This window comes from Camelina sativa, chromosome 14 (assembly GCF_000633955.1).
Source record: "Camelina sativa cultivar DH55 chromosome 14, Cs, whole genome shotgun sequence".
Classification (NCBI taxonomy): domain Eukaryota; kingdom Viridiplantae; phylum Streptophyta; class Magnoliopsida; order Brassicales; family Brassicaceae; genus Camelina; species Camelina sativa.
The window spans coordinates 22,883,629-22,900,160 of NC_025698.1; the positions used below are offsets into that span (position 1 = coordinate 22,883,629).

Genomic DNA, 16,532 nt, shown 5'->3' on the forward strand with positions numbered 1-16,532 from the left:
AAAAAAAGCAGCAGCAATTCACATCTAATCCATATTGAAAGCAGCTAAACTCTTTCAACTCTACCGTAAACCAAACCAAGCAAATGCTATTATACATGACTCATGCGGGCAGCTCAGAACAACAAGAACCAATACTTTATCATATCAACCCAACTAGACAAACAAGTGTTAAGTTCCCCCATCAAGAATATGAAGTTCTGAAATCGATTTCCTCCTAAATGCTTAAAGCTTACACAATATCTACAAATACCAGTACATGATGATATCAACCGATAAACACTCGTTTCCTTCTAGAATATGAAGAATCATCCGCAATCGATAGCCTCCTAAATACTTCTAGACATGACTCATGCAAGATCAGAAGAACAAGAACCAATACATGACCATATTAACCAACAAACACTCAATTGTTAAATTCCCCATCTAGACTATAAAATTCTGCAATCGACTGCCTCCTAAATGCTTAGAGCTTACGCAGTAGCAACATCTAAAAGTACATGACCATATCAACAGATACAAACACTCATAGGACCTCACAGAACAACAGAGAGACTCTTGAGCTCTCATTTCGATCATATCAGCAAGTAAACTACTAAATTAGACAATAAAAAACACCAAAAATCTGTGTGAATTCCGCATCTAGTATGAAGTATTGCAATCGATTACGCAGTGGCAAACAGTGTTATACTGATTCTGATCGTAAGAATTTGGGAAAACGAAAGACGTACTTCCCGGAATGAAGAATCATCCTGACGAATCCAACAAGAGGAACGGTAACCTCAAGTATCTTATCTTCCCAATCGACGAACTCATCGCCCTCGCCGTTCTCCTCCTCCTCCTCCTCCTCCTCCTCTTCGGAGCTTTCCCCCGACGAGATACGCGGCCGACGAAGCAAGTCGGAGCCGTACGACTCCGTGTTACCGATCCTAGCGCCGTCCGATTCCGTTCGCAAGGCGTGAACTCGAGGCCTGAGGGAAGTAGTAGAGTCACCACGCGGGAAATACAAACAGAGAGGTGAGGAAGAAGAAGAAGAGGAAAAGGAGAAGATGTAAGCTCCGCAGCGGAAGCACGGTGGCGGCGAGCAGGAAACGGAAGCCAAGCTCATGGCCGTAAGATTGATTTAATGGAAGTGTAGAGAGAGTGGGGGAAGAGAGAGAGCTAAACGGTTACATTATCCATTCGCAGAAGTCTGATGATGAACCGTGGAAAGCTTGCGACCAGAGAATGGGCGGATGGAGACGAACGAACGTCTTTCATTTTGGGCCTTTATTGGACCTTACAAGTTCCTTTTCTTTTTTTTTTTTTCTTTTATAAACAATGGATGCTTAATAAAATGTAAAATGAACACAAAGATAAGAGAAATTGAATTGAGATTATTAAAAACAAAAATCAAATAGGCTGTGAAACGAGAAGCAGTTTTCTTTCTATGGGCAATTTTCAAAGCGACCAAACAAAACTTTTCGTGATTCTCACCGTTTCTGGCCGGCGTCGGCTTCTCCGACGTCGGCTATTGTTTTCTTTCTCTAATTTCTACAAAGCTTTAGGTATTACCATCGGTAAATGATCCGGGTGGGTGATCTTTAGATGTTAGTGTTCAATTGTTTCATTATCTTTTTCTTCTTTTGTGAGATTCTCCTTCCGACCATAATCCGGCGAGAGTCTCGGAATAGTGTCAGCGTCTCTCCACTCAGAAATTTTTCAACCGGAATCCTTTGGTTCAAGGTTAAAATCATTTGTATTCATCACCGACTAGTCGATGACTCTGCTTTCCAAATCCATATCTCTGATTTTGTGATGAAGAAACGAGAAAGGGGGACTCTGAATCCAGATCTGGATGCCTGTGGGGGAGTGTTCTCCAACAATTTCGCTCAAGCATCTTTCATGTACGTTGTTGGATACACCTTCAACGATGTCGATTTGGCTTGCCATTTTCAGATTGAATATGTTGTGTTTCTATTTGAAGTTTGGCTTGAGATTTTAGCCGTGAATCAATTGAGGCATGTTGCAACTCTTCCTTGCAATTGGTGCCTCGGTCGACGGATTTGGGATCCAGGAATTTCATATTTACAAAGGATCAAACTGGTGAAAGGGAAGAAGACATGTTTTATAGAAAATCTCAGAATCTTTCATCTACTGTTGTTGAAGAACGTTAACAAGAAAAAAGAGATTATGGATATATCATGGGCGTTATTTACAAGCAAAACAAACCCATCGCCTGGTGCGGGAGATGGAAATGGTTTGCGGAGCCTTTAATTTCACTTTTATTTACAAGCAAAACATGTAATTTCACTTTTTCGATTATTTTATTATACTTAAGCTTTGTTTGTATGGTTTGCGGAGCCTTTAATTGTATGCTTATTGATACATTTGTAATCTTTTACTAAAGTTAATGAAGAAGGTGTTAAAAAAAAGAAAAACAAAAATCAAATAAAGATAAATTATAGAAGCGTCATAATCAAACGAGTATTGTCATAAGATAATAATTATTAAATGGAAAATAACAAAAAAAAAATTATATAATCATTATGATAAGAATTTAGTTAGGTTTATAAAAAAGAAAACTATAACTATATTAATGTTCACAAATATGTACATCTTTTCTCATTCATAACACTCATACTAATAATGAGGATCACAAATACTTTGATTGGATAAAACATTGATAAAAATGCAAGGATTTTTACTTTTGTCAACCAGCATGACAATTAGTACTATTCAACTACATAACATCCATGTAACTATGTACAATGGTTAATTTATTCAACACTTTTTAACATTTCACATCATCTTCTCTCTTCCACATCATAATTCAACAACCAATTAATTTTTACCCTCTACAATAATTTTTTTTAATAAAATTGCAACATTATATTGTACCATTTTTGTTTCATTTTTTCTTTATATTTTTGTTTTTATGATCACAGATTATTAATAACAACAATTAATTATTGATTTAAATTAAAATAAAATAAGAAAGATTTATTTAATTTTACAAAATTAAATATATATTTTTAAAAATAATGATATAATCCTTTTTTGTCCAAATAAAATGAAACAAGTCTCTATTTATAGAATATGAATATAATGAATTTAGATGTTAAATTATTTATATACATATATAAAATTATTTTGAAATAATTGACTGAAAAAATAATTCGGACATTCAATCAATGTGATCCACATGTTCTCATCTACATTTTTGCCCTCAAAAAAAATGTAAGCAACCAACAATTTACTAATTTGGTCTATCAAAATTTGTAATGTCATATCAAATTGACCTATAATTTTCTTTTAACGGTGCTGAATTTTATCAACAGCCAAATTTGCCATCTCATTTTATCAACATCATTAATTATGTACATTGATTTTTTTCAACATCTTCTTTTTTACTTGTTGACACTCCACATCATCTTTTTTTTACTCCACCTAATAATTCAACATACATTCTTTTTTTATCATCTACAATGGTTTTTAAAAATAAAATTCAACATTTTACTCCATCTATTTTATTATATATTTTTATATGTTAAATCAAATGAAACAAGTCTCTCTTTATAAAGTATGAAAAAAATAAATTTTGATGTAAAAATATAATAAAATAAAAATTTGATGTCAAATAGCTAGGGTGAAATTAAAACTATAAAATACTTTAACAACCAAGAATAATGTATCATGTGTCCTATAGTCTTTTGTTTATTCAACATATTGAAAGAATTCACTTAGAATTTCTTATGTACGTAGTTTCAGTCCAGTTAACGAGATTTCCCTCAGGGTAAAACAGTACTATTTTTTTTTTAAGATATTGAAGATAAAATTAATGAATGAAAGACAACTGCAACATCGAAAAAAAGAATAGAAAGTTGGAGTTGCATTGCGTTGACCGAAACAGTTTTGGACTGTATCACATAAACGACTGAAACAACATCTCAGTTGCCTTTGCATTGTACAATTATATAGAATTGTTTTGAAATAATTGATGGAAAAAATAATTCAGACATTCAATCATCCACATGTTCTCATATACATTTTTGCCAAAAAAAAAATGTAAGCAACCTACAATTTACTAATTTGGTCTATCAAAATTTGTAATGTTATATCAAATTGACCTATAATTTTCTTTTAACGGTGCTGAATTTTATCAACAACCAAATTTGCCATCTCATTTTATCAACATTAATGATTATGTACATTGATTTTTTTTCAACACCTTCTTTTTTACTTGTTGACACTCCACATCATCTTTTCTTTACTCCACCTAATAATTCAACATAGATTCTCTTTTTATCATCTACAATGGTTTTTAAAAATAAAATCCAACATTTTACTCCATCTATTTTATTATATATTTTTATATGTTATATAAAATGAAACAAGTCTCTCTTTATAAAGTATGAAAAATAATAAATTTTGATGTAAAAATAAAACTAAATAAAAATTTGATGTCAAATAGTTAGGGTGAAATTAAAAGTATAAAATACTATTACAACCAAGAATAATGTATCATGTGTCATATAGTCTTTTGTTTATTCAACATATATTGAAAGAATTCACTTAGATTTTTTTTTTTTCATTTTTCAACAACCTCATTGTATGAATTCAACTATGTATTGAATTAATGATTCAACACCTCCATTGTCCATAGTCTAAGCCTTTCAACTGTTATTATATATTTCAATTCGAATATCTCATTCTCGGCTTTTTATTTTATCAATTCGAATAAATCATAATGTATCAAATACGTCATTGTTTAAACTTCAAACGAAAACTCGAAAACTAGGAAATAAAATCTATAGTCGAGCACGAATCTTGTTGAAAAATCCATCTGAATCGCATTCTCATATAAGATAATTACAAGCTATTAGATAAAAAATCATATATTATAAAATATATATATATTTTTGATGTTTTCCTATATTTGTAAAAGACAAGTTGAACTTCTTGTGACACCTCGGTATCAGAGACTTGTGGAGAACTTTGAAAAAATTGATTTGGCGACCTATGTCACCAAAGTGCACTTATCTTTTCGGTCAATGTCCTACGAGAACTCCAGAGTTAAGCGTGTTTATGCTGGAGTAGTCTCAGAATGGGTGATCTTTCGGGAAGTGATTGTGGGAACTGTGCGAGTGAGGACAAAACACAAGAAAAGATCATGTGGTGATTTGTAGGGACGGTAACAAGTTTTTAAAGCCTCCCGGACGTAGCAAACAGGCCGTCGGATATGGATTGGCTCATGAGCCTAATGAGAGGACGTGAGACCCATTAAGAAAAGTGAGCCTATGGACTGAGATTGGACATAGAGCCCACTAAAAAGTGGCGGTCGGGAGGTTACACTTCGGTCGAAAATACCTCCAGCAACAAAGACTAGAAAACAATGTAAGTAATGATAAATGAGACATTCAACGGTATTCGGTCAAGTTTAATTATTGATATAACCTGGAAATTTGCAATTGGATCTTTTAGTTAGATAAAACCATTTGTTACTCGATATATATGAATTCGGATCAAATGTCACTATTCAAATCTGAAATTAATATTCTCGGATCCAAACAAAATCCAAATCTGCAAAACAATTTACACCAAAAATTATTAATATAAAAAATTAAGGAAATCTTTGCCAAAAAAACAAACAGTTATGAGCATTAATAGAATATCATTCATACCAAATACAACTTATAATTACTATCCTAAACTAACAAAGCCCAAAAATATTTCCTTCAAATATTTGACCACTAACGTTTTTTTCCAAATATTTACTAATGACATTTAATTATTTTTACATAGGTTGTGAAGGGTTGTCCAATACGTTCTTAATAACAGGTTTTTCACCCAGGATATCAATTCCCTATGCAGTTATAGTACAAAATGTTATCAATCCAAATGGTTGTTATGCTAGCAGATAAGATGTGATCAGAACAATCCAAGTCAATCCAAGTAAAAATAGGAGTTTTATCTAACAACCTAAGGTGAGCAGAAATAAAGGAAATAAAACAAGAACCACTCGGCCTAAGTACACGATGCAAGCAATCGAGTACCAGATCGAGTAGGCAATCGGGTGGTGTAAACAAAATCAAGAACACAATGATAAACTACTCGAGGATATACACGAAGCTGATGATCGAGTACCAGTTTGGGTAAAGGGGCGAGTTGATGTAAAACTGTAAACTATCAAAATACGAAAGCTCCTACGGATGGGGTAATCGGTTCCTAAGTATTCCAAATCGATTTAGAACATTTTACAAGCCTCAAGCAATCTATTCCCTAGACAATGAACTTATAACCCTTGCTAATCCACTCTCGTGGTAGAAACAATCAATCATATTCACTTCCTTATCCAACTCTTGTTGAAGAAACATGACTAAGCATGCATTAAAACCCGATTCACCATTGTCAATAAACTCCTTACTCATCTAATCTATTAGGCTAAGTGAGTAAATCTCTAGCATAAGTTGATTCAGGCATTTCAACAAACATATTTCGATGGCAAAACACCCTAGATCTAGTCTCAACCTCTCGGTCTGAAACTAGCATTAAGAACACTTATCTTGAAGGGATTTTTAATACGAACAATCAATCTAAAACATCCTATTCGATTACGAACACTCACTAACCTAACCCATCCCTAGAAACTTTGGTTCACTACTTAGATCTCATGGTAAACGACATAAAAACACAAACGAATGAGAATTGCATCGAATAATGAAATATTGAAAAAGAGACAGAAGTGTAAAGATACAAAAAAAGCTGTGGAAAAATAGCCAAAAAGAATTAAAATCAAATCCTAACAAAGCTTGGAAAGTGTAAAAATCGCTCTCCCTCTCCCTCAGTAGCTCTCGCTCTCTGGTTCGTCAATGTCTGCGGCGTGTCTAGCGAGAAAATAAGAAGGGGGTTTATATATGGAAACTCCTTTGACCTAGACGCCCAGCTCTGCCCGTAGGTCCACACGAGGCTAGTGGTCGGGTGCCTCCTCGGATGTGGCTTCGAGTTGTTCTCTTGCGCTCAAGTCCTCTTGATCGGGTTAAGGTTCAGACTGTTCTTCTTGAACGATCACTCCATCGGGTGTATGCTTGGGTTTCACCTCATTCTTGCTCTTTTTAGGCTCCAAGGCACCTGTTTACATCCAAAATGCACAAATGCAACAATGTAGCACCCTAAATAGCCTAAATGCAAATTCCTAAGGTTAAGGACCTAAAAATGCTAAGGTTAGGCTATATACAATGCAAAACATGGATAAAAAGATGCCTAAAAAAAGTGTAAATTAGAGAGTTAATAAGTCATTCACCATTCCAAACTAGTATGCACTTCTCCATACTATAAAACTCTATACTAGTCTGAAATTGAAAAGAAACTGCGTACTGTGTGAATTGTACTATTGGTCCGATTATTTCTGTTTATTTCTGCGTACAATAAAATTTGGGTAAAAACGTGCTCTAAACTAGTTGAATCTGAGTGCTCATCTTATTGGTTAAACTTGTGTTTCTTTCTACTTTTCAAAATATATATATACACTCATAAATATTAAAATTCACAACAAAAAATTCATATTCCCGAAAACAAAAACTAGATCTAGAGATGACTCTCTTCTCTTTAAACATTGAAGCTCTTCAATCTTAAAAAATAGTAATCAACCATTTATTTCATCTCAAAGTCATAAGTAAGTTTTATTTTCTCACCTTATTTTCTTTTTAGTTTAGTTTATAGTAGATATTTGAGAATTTATTAGTTAATTTTTAAGCATGATGAGCTAGTTTATTAATATACATAGGATCCTTGTTTTAAAAATCTCCGCCTAGCACCGATTACGCCCCGTAAAATCGCTAGGTCCACTATCTCCGCCTCGATTAATGATTAATCCCCGCCTAGCATCGATTATCTAATTATACCTGTCTAATTTGATTATAACCCGTACAATTCGATTACTTTCCGCTTAATTTTGTATATAATGATTATTTTTAGAACCAAATATAAATCAAATATGTATTTTTTTTGTTATTTAGACATTTAAATTAAGAGTTTATGATTTTTTACAATAACTAATATACAAACTTTTAATGAAAATCATAAATTTTATTTTAAATTATGTTTTGATGTGTTTACCGTAATTTTAAAGACAATACTATAATTTTATATTTTATTTGATATTTTTATTTTAACATAAACAGAACTATACATATATTTAATACTATATATATTTTTTATTAATTTAATAAAATAACTCTAAAACTAATCTCTGATTAGTCCCTGTTTAATCTCCGATATTTTCGTTAGGCGCTAGGCACAGTCCGACCGCCTGACTAGCGCCTAACGATTTCTAAAACAGGGCATATAATAGTTTGTTTAATTTTAGCTTAATTTTCTATTTATTAACTAATTTAATATTGTTTGTGACTATAGATATGTCTTCACAAGATAGTAATATAAATCTAGACATGGATCCTCCAACACGTAGACGGGTAACTTTTAATGATTTAAGTTTCATTTAATTACTAGTTTTAAAATCATGTGTATTGTTTAAATAAATATACACATAACTCAAATATATGGGGAAGGCCGGACATCATCTTCTTCCTTTGCATTTAATTGAACATCTCACCAGAAGCCTAGTATGTGGGTAGGTTTGGTAAGGTAACAAAAGGGAGAAAAAAGAACATAAATAAAGGGAAAAAGTTGTAACAAAGGGACATAGAGCTAAAGGAGAAGAGGACGCGATGACAGTCCGGCACCGGTGAGTTCACCGGCACTGGCGGTGGTGGTTAGAATGGTTGTCTCGATATTAGTGTCTTGAAAATTTCTTAGCGGCTATTGTTTTCCGAGTCTTACGTTTTTTTATTATTGTTATGTTTTAAAATTTGGAGAAATTTCGTTTCTATCCCAAATTTTAAATAGAAAATAGATAACATATTCTTCTTCTTTTTTCCATCTTCCTGTAAAATCTTATTACAATTCCTTTTGCTCACCTCTTTTCCGTGTACACTGTAATTCTTTGCAACCTAGACAAGTCTCAACAACTTCAGTTCGCAATACTGTCCATCACTTCGAACTCTTTCATACTCTAGTCAGGATTTGGGGTTTATTTCATTTTACTTTCCAAGGTACCATAGAATGCTAAAAACAAAAGACAAAAACATAAATATTATGAGATATAATTAAAACTTCAAACCGTTTCATTCTAAATAGACATAGTTACCCTTTTTTATTTATATTTTTCTACGGATTTTAACAAAATGACTAATTTACGTGGACCACGTTACTTTCTTAGCTTCAACTTGCCGATAACAATAACAGAGTCAGAGCAGAACACAAACGTAAGGAAAAAAAAAAAAACAGAGCAAAATGGCCGTTGTTTTACGTGGAGGCATCACCGGAGGATTTCTTCACCATCGTCGCGATGCTTCATCCTTCATCACTAGAAGAATCTCATCCGTCAGAGCCGCAGGAGGAGGCATAAATCCGACGGTGGCTGTTGAACGTCCCACGTGGCTACCTGGCCTCGACCCTCCTCCTTATCTTGATGGAAAGTGAGTTCCTTGTTGTCTCCATTTGCACAAAAGCTTTAGATTTAGACCATCTTTTTGTGTTCTTGAAAATAAAGGTTAGCTGGAGATTATGGTTTCGACCCACTCGGGTTAGGAGAGGATCCGGAAAGCTTCAAATGGTATGTTCAAGCAGAGCTTGTTCACTCTCGTTTCGCCATGCTCGGTGTTGCAGGAATACTCTTCACAGATGTAAATCACTAATCTCCAACATTGTCAGTTTTGCAATGTTGAAATATCTCAAAACATAGCTAGCTTAGAAGTTTGTTTGGTTGCATTACATAGCTGCTTCGGACCACAGGGATTCGTGATTTACCGGTTTGGTATAAAGCTGGAGCTGTCAAATTTGATTTTGCTAGCACAAAAACACTCATTTTTGTACAGTTCCTACTTATGGGGTAATGAATCAAACTCATTATCTATGTATATCTAATAACTATATTGTTAGCCAACAAAAGCTTAGAATGATTCTTTATTGTTTCCACAGGTTTGCTGAGACTAAAAGGTATATGGATTTTGTCTCTCCGGGATCTCAAGCAAAAGAAGAATCTTTCTTCTTTGGAATTGAAGCAGCACTCGAAGGGCTTGAGCCTGGATACCCCGGAGGACCGCTTTTGAACCCGTTAGGCTTGGCTAAGGACATTAAAAATGCTCATGACTGGAAGCTTAAAGAGATCAAGAATGGTAATAGACTCATTGGTTTGCTTCCTTACTTGTAATCTCTGTGTGTGTGACATTGCTTGATTGGTTTTTTTAACAGGTCGTCTAGCAATGATGGTGATGCTCGGCTTCTTCGTTCAAGCCTCTGTGACTCACACTGGCCCTATTGATAACCTTGTGGAGCATCTCTCAAATCCGTGGCATAAGACCATTATTCAAACCCTCTTCACCTCTGCTTCTTAAGTACATTCTTTTGTAACGAAAATCCGATTATTCGACAAGTGTATCAATACCTTTATTTCATTTAAGAGTACAATAAATCTGTTCTAACCAATAAACTTAAAAGTTCACTGTTCTCTCTCAATTCAGATACTCAACATACAAATAGAATATGTTAAAAAAAAAGGACAGTAAAACCTACCTGTAATAAACTCACTTGTTGGATGACTTCTTCCTTGACAAGAACATGAAGACCTTTGGCAACAAAAAGAACCTTTTCTTTTTCTTTTTTGTTTCAGGGGTCGTCACATTACTACTACTGCTTCCTTGCTCACCAAACGCAAACGATGTTGGTTTATGTAAAGCCGATTTCGACTTGCTTAAGTTCTCCTTATTCCCCCCCTCGGGACTCCTATTCCCGTTTTCCGACCTCCATTTTCGCAACTCATGATCCATAACAACCTTCCCATCTCTAGCTTTTTCAACTTTCCCCATTGCTTCTTGCAGCTCTACCTTTCTTATAGCTGTTTCTCTACTCACTTCCTCAAGATTTTCCAAGATTCTTGATTCCTCTTCCTTAGCCACCTCGATCTTGGAGACGATCTCCGCTAGTTTCCTGTTGGCTGCCTCTTCTACCTCATGTGCCTGCTTGCTTAGCTCGTAATATTCCTCAACTGAAATGATTATGCTTCTTGGTGAACTACTAATGTCTTCGATTTTGTTAGCACATTCAGTCTCTTGCAACGCTTTTATTGCAGCTAAGGCCAACTTTTCTGAAGCTCTAGCTGCATCCATTTCCTTTTTCGCCTTTATTAACTGACTCTCTATCGCATAGTATCCTGTTTTCGCTTTTTCCGACTCTTCCTTTGCCTTTCTCAGCTCCTCTCGAGCAGCTACGGCAAGTGACTTAGCCTCCTCTGCCTCTCTGGTCGCTTCTTGCAACTTCTTGGCTATTTCTGTGCATCTCTCCTCTCTTGATTCTTCGCTGTTCCTCTGTTTGGAATCTGATAGATCTCTCTTCTCCCTTTCGAGTTCTGACTGCAATGATCCAACAATTATCTTCAATGTTTTCACCTCTGAGTTTGTTTTCTCAATGTTTGATTTTACTTCTTCAAGCTCATTCATCGCGGAATCAACAGCTGCTTGTATGTCACTGTTGTATCTCTTCCCCATGTTTGAGTCTTTGTAAGCCGCTATTTCGGCTCTCAAGTCTTGCTGAAGGCCAGAAGCAGTCTGTAGTTTTGTTTTCACATCATCAGCTGCATCAATCTGTTGTCTAACCCTCTCAATCTCTTCTTCAACCATTTTGAGTTCCTTCTCCTGATTATAAACGTCTTGGTCCCTGGCCATGGCTGCATCGAATTTCTTTTCTTGTGCTTCAAGATGAGCTGCATGCGCTGACTCCAGCAACTCCTTAGTGGCAAGTACCTCTATAGTCAAACCTTCCATTTTCCTCTCTACATCTTTAGCTTTCGAAACTGAATCCACAGCTCTTTTGGCAGTGGAATCTTTTTCCCTCAACAGAGATTCATACTCCTTAGACATTATATCTATCTCTTCTTTTAAAGATCCTAGCTCAGAAACCGCTGAGAAATGCCTCGCTTTAGCCACCTCGAGCTGCGCTTTTGATGCAACACTCGACTCATCGGCTATCCCTTGCTCCATTTCCTCCACTCTCAGCTTTGCAAGATCAGAGTCTTGTCTCGCTTGTTGCTCTTCTTTTTCAGCCTTTTCTAGCTCAAGTTTTAGCTCTTGGACAACACTCCTTGTCCTTTCAAGCTCCATCACCACCTGCTGCTTCACCTCTTCCGCTACTACTGCTTGTTTCTTGTACTCAGGCATATCTTCTTGTATCTTCTCAAGCTCTTGATCCACTGTCTTCCGTCTCTGGAGACAATAATAAAACACAAGATACTAAGAACAAGACGGGTCCAATGAAAATTAAGGCAAAAGTTTTATTTTAGTACCTCAATTGTCTGGATTTTATGTGCTTTCCAGTCTGTGATCCCACCAAACTTGGAAACTGCTTCCTTAACCGATTCAAAAGGTGCAGCGGTATCGATCAAGATAGGACTTGTTGGTGACCCGAAACGCGGGGATCCAGATGATCTCGGATGCCCAAAAGCTCTTGGTGAGCCAGGAACTCTAAGACGTGTGAGATCAAGATCTTGAATTCCTCCAGGTGAGCCAGGCAAAATCCTTGCGTCTTCGATATAGTCGTCTACTCGAGAATCTAGCGAAAACGAGTCTTGATGGTTTGTCATGACTCTTGGTGCAATGTACACCTTCGGAGACGACTCTGCTTCTTGATGTCCATCCACAGAATCAAAAAACGGGTTATGTTCCGGTATAAGATTTGGCGTATCTCCACCATCTTCCAAGTTTAGGAGATCACAAATGGATGAATCGAATACGATACTACCAAAAGGCGTCGAGGTATGGACATTATGGACATTGAGATCAGGGAATAAACAGAGCTCATTGGAAACTTTATCATCATCCATCATTGGTTAGGGTTTCTCACAAACGCAACTACACAAATGAAATCACTACACGCATTTAAATAAGATTATAACGTGATCATATGAACAAAAGGGATTCATTAATCAAAATAACAAAATGCGATTTTAACATATCGTACCTTCATAAAAAAAGAAATACTACAAAATGCGAGACAAATCTTCTGGGAGATAATTTGAAGAGATATATAATTTTTAGATCAGATCACGCCAACGTACGATTATCAGAAACTAAAGATGAACAATGAGAACAAAATTTTAAGAAACGAGACAGAAGATAAAGATTTGAAAAAAGAAAGAAAAAAAAAGGGAATAACGGAGATGTCCACTAGGGCGTGGAGGCCACGCCTCTCGTTCACATCTGTTGGTTCTTTTAATTTTCCTTTTTTATATAATTAACTAGGTAGTAACACAGAAAAAATATTTTTATATAGACTAGGTTTTGAATTCACCCTATGCGTGAGTTTATTTGATATATTTTGATAAAAATTATATATGATTGATTACGGTAATAAAATATTATCTCATAAAAAAATTAAAATTAGTACTAAGAAAAAAAAAAATTTAGATACACAATTTTTTAAAATATAAAAATCAGTTATGTTATAAAATCAAATCTGATAAAAAAAATCATAAATTTAACTTGACGTCCAGGCGAGGCAAATCAAACTGATGACCTCACATATTCTAAACTGATGACCTCACATATTCTTACTTGGTTTATAATATTTTAAAAACATAATAAAATATACTAATAATTAGTTGTTAATATGAATCATATGATATATAGAAATATGAGTACACTATAAGAACATATTAATTATAAATATATAATATCAATTATATTATATCATCAAATAATATCAACCATATCAGATTATCAAATAACCGTAACCGTATATAACAGTAACCGCTTCAACCGTAACCGTATTTAAACGTAACCGTTTACCCGTTTGTTAAACGGTTCTGGATAAAGTTACAAAAATTTCTAACCATAACTGATGGTTAATAAAACATGTGTGTTTGTCGTCCATCTTTCTTCTTTAAACCTCAAAATTTGACTCAAACAAGGTCTTGCAATGTCAATCCTTTTTCCTTAGACCGAAAAATAAAAAATTAATGAAAGAATATCAACTCATCTATTAAATCATACCCAAAAATAAAAAACTAATGAAAGAATAAGATAATTTATGTTTTGCATCAATATTTATAATATTTTAAACTTTTAAAATTTTAAACTTATAATATTTAAAAACTTTTTAAAAGCTAAGAATTTTTAAAAGTTTCAATATGTATAATATCTAAACTTGTAAAATTTTTAAATATTATAATATTTTTTTGAAACTGTTTAAAGTTTTAATTTGATCAAATCAAACACCAGATCAAACCAAATAAAACTTTTAAACTTGGATGCCTGATAAATCAAACTTTCCTGCTCATTCGTTGTTGGAGGCATATTAATCTTATTTATACTGGTTCTGAACCAATGTCTAAAAAATTTCTAGCCGATGTGGGATATTGTGCTTAGTTCTTTGATTTCCATAAATTTAAAATTTTCCTTTTTCTAAAAAGTTCTGTAAATTTAAAAAATATTAATGAATCACATGTCAAATCATGATAGGTAGTTTAAAATAATTCTTAATATAGAAAATTCTGGAAATTGTATAAAATGTTAATAAGTGATATGTCAAATTTCTATTGGTTGTTTAAAATTCTATGTGGATGGTCTTATGAGCTTATAGCTCCTACTTTTTATTAGTATAGATTTTAAATTAATAAAATGGCTAAAAAATATATTAATCCGAGTGCTATAGGCCTATAGCACAGATGTATTATTTTTCATGTAAAAATTATAAAATTAAATCTAGTCATGTTTACTTTGGAATGGGAAACACGTCTCAACCCATCTCCTCTCATCCCGTCTCATCTCGTCTCGTCTCGTCTCTTACAGTCTTGTCTCGTCCCGTCTCGTCTCGTATCCATCAGAATTTTTTTGTCTTGTGTTCGTTCTCTTTTATACTAAATTGGTGTTTGTTTGGTTTATTTCAAAATCGATCGATTTAGCTTGATTTAGTTTGGAAACCCTAAGTCTCGTTTTAAAAGGCACGAGCAGCCTATTTCCTAGGGGAGGGAGTCTTTGGTCGCTTCTAATAGAGAAGGAGAAAGATAAAGGGGAGATTGGGAGTTTGATCTTGAGAGAAAAGGGAGCCTTGAGGAGGGTTAAGAGGAGCAGAGGGATCTGTTTGGTAGTTCTAGGAGGAGAGAAGCAAAAGAGTTGTGGTGCTCTCTGGAAGGGAGGAGAAAAGAGATCCATCCTCTTCATGTGTAAGGAGAAGGATGTGATTACTTGGTGGTGGATTAGGAGAGTCAAGGAGGCTTTCTCATGGTTGTTATCCAGGTAAGTCGTGTTGTTTGATGTTTAATCGATTAGGGAATAGATGGTTGTGAAGTATTAGGGTTTTGCGGCGAGAAGGAGCTTGAAGGGAAGCTCGGATGTCGTGATTTTTGGGTTGGTGTCGTTCGACACCATTTTGGTGTCGGTCGATACCAACACCTACGGATGAACAGCGCAAACTGATTCCAGAGGGCTACTTCGGGGCAATGTTTGGAGGATGAAATGAAGTCCAATTTGGCTGAATTTTGGTAGGTAGCTTTGTGGTGCTATAAGCTTCATATCCAATGGTGGGTTTGTGAAATGAACGGTCAGTTTGTGTTTTAATCAAGTGTTTGTATTGTGGTCTGGTATAGACGGTTTTGAGGTAAATTTGGGGTGTCGAACGACACCAAGGTGGTGTTGGTCAACACCAGCACGTAACACCACCACGTAATTGTGCATTTGGGTCCTAGGAGGACAACTGGAGTTAGGTTTGGATGATGAGAGATTGATGGAAGTGATTCTGTGAGCGTCAGTATGTGTGTTGGTTTGCAAGTGGTGCGATGGGTGACGTTCGACACTAGGTGGAGGTGTCATTCGACACTAAAGGAATGGATAGTGAATTGGAGTGTTTGTGGAGAAGTATTGTCCGTGGCTAGACAAAATCAAATATTCCAACCCACCTCTCTTGTTACTCAGTCGCTAGGGATGGTTGGTTATGCGAATCAGTAACTAGATGAGGTGGGGTTTGGTGTATTTGTGGAAGTTTTTTTGCAAGGAGCGATTTTTACGCTGGTTATCTCGTTGGAATTATGGGGTTCCGGTGAGATTGTTTCCCGCAGATCCTGTGTGAGGATTGGGAATCCGGGTCAGGTCGTTTCAATATGGTATCAGAGCGTATACGGTCCTAGGACAAGCTCTTTAATGGAAATAGACTTGTCTAGGAAAATAGTTCAGAATTTCTAGAAATGGAAAGTTTCCATAAATAGAAAGTTTCCAAAAATGGAAAATTTTACGGGAGTTAGAACTTGTCTATTTTTGGAAAGAGTGCGTCTGAACATCCAAATTGGTTGGGATGTTTTGGAGTGAGGCCTGGAGGTGGCTATGGCGGTGGTGATGTTCTGGGAGATATGGTGGTTGGTAGGACATTGAGATGCTTTTACGCGGATCACGGGGGTGGTTGTGGTTAAAGAAATGTTATAGACATTATGACCGTTTACTGTAAGTGCG

At 35.2% G+C, this 16,532-nt stretch overlaps 3 protein-coding genes across 5 annotated transcripts in view; 1 reads left to right on the forward strand and 2 right to left on the reverse strand.

Annotated features, from left to right (window-relative positions):
• Positions 1-1,239, reverse strand: part of LOC104742220 (protein DCL, chloroplastic) — a gene marked incomplete in the record, with an annotated part of 2,376 nt that extends 1,137 nt beyond the window's left edge. Inside the window, 1 exon segment of the mRNA XM_010463196.1 lies at positions 729-1,239. Within this exon segment, the coding sequence (XP_010461498.1) occupies positions 729-1,105 (377 nt within the window).
• Positions 9,263-10,545, forward strand: LOC104742223 (photosystem I chlorophyll a/b-binding protein 5, chloroplastic). 2 transcript variants are annotated; one of them, XM_010463199.2, is made up of 5 exons: positions 9,263-9,515; positions 9,590-9,722; positions 9,816-9,928; positions 10,018-10,214; positions 10,291-10,545. In XM_010463199.2, the coding sequence occupies exons 1-5, from the start codon at positions 9,331-9,333 to the stop codon at positions 10,431-10,433; spliced, it is 771 nt and encodes a 256-aa protein (XP_010461501.1). In that variant the 5' UTR covers positions 9,263-9,330; the 3' UTR covers positions 10,434-10,545. The 2 variants fall into 2 exon arrangements, with proteins under 2 accessions (XP_010461501.1, XP_019090909.1); XM_019235364.1 differs by having other exon boundaries at positions 9,422-9,722; positions 9,832-9,928.
• Positions 10,473-13,250, reverse strand: LOC104742222 (protein WEAK CHLOROPLAST MOVEMENT UNDER BLUE LIGHT-like 2). 2 transcript variants are annotated; one of them, XM_010463198.1, is made up of 3 exons: positions 13,051-13,250; positions 12,377-12,941; positions 10,473-12,296 (listed from the first exon to the last, which is right to left on the reverse strand). In XM_010463198.1, exons 2-3 carry the CDS (start codon positions 12,914-12,916, stop codon positions 10,623-10,625), a joined length of 2,214 nt encoding a protein of 737 aa, XP_010461500.1. In that variant the 5' UTR covers positions 12,917-12,941; positions 13,051-13,250; the 3' UTR covers positions 10,473-10,622. The 2 variants fall into 2 exon arrangements, with proteins under 2 accessions (XP_010461500.1, XP_010461499.1); XM_010463197.1 differs by having other exon boundaries at positions 12,377-12,958.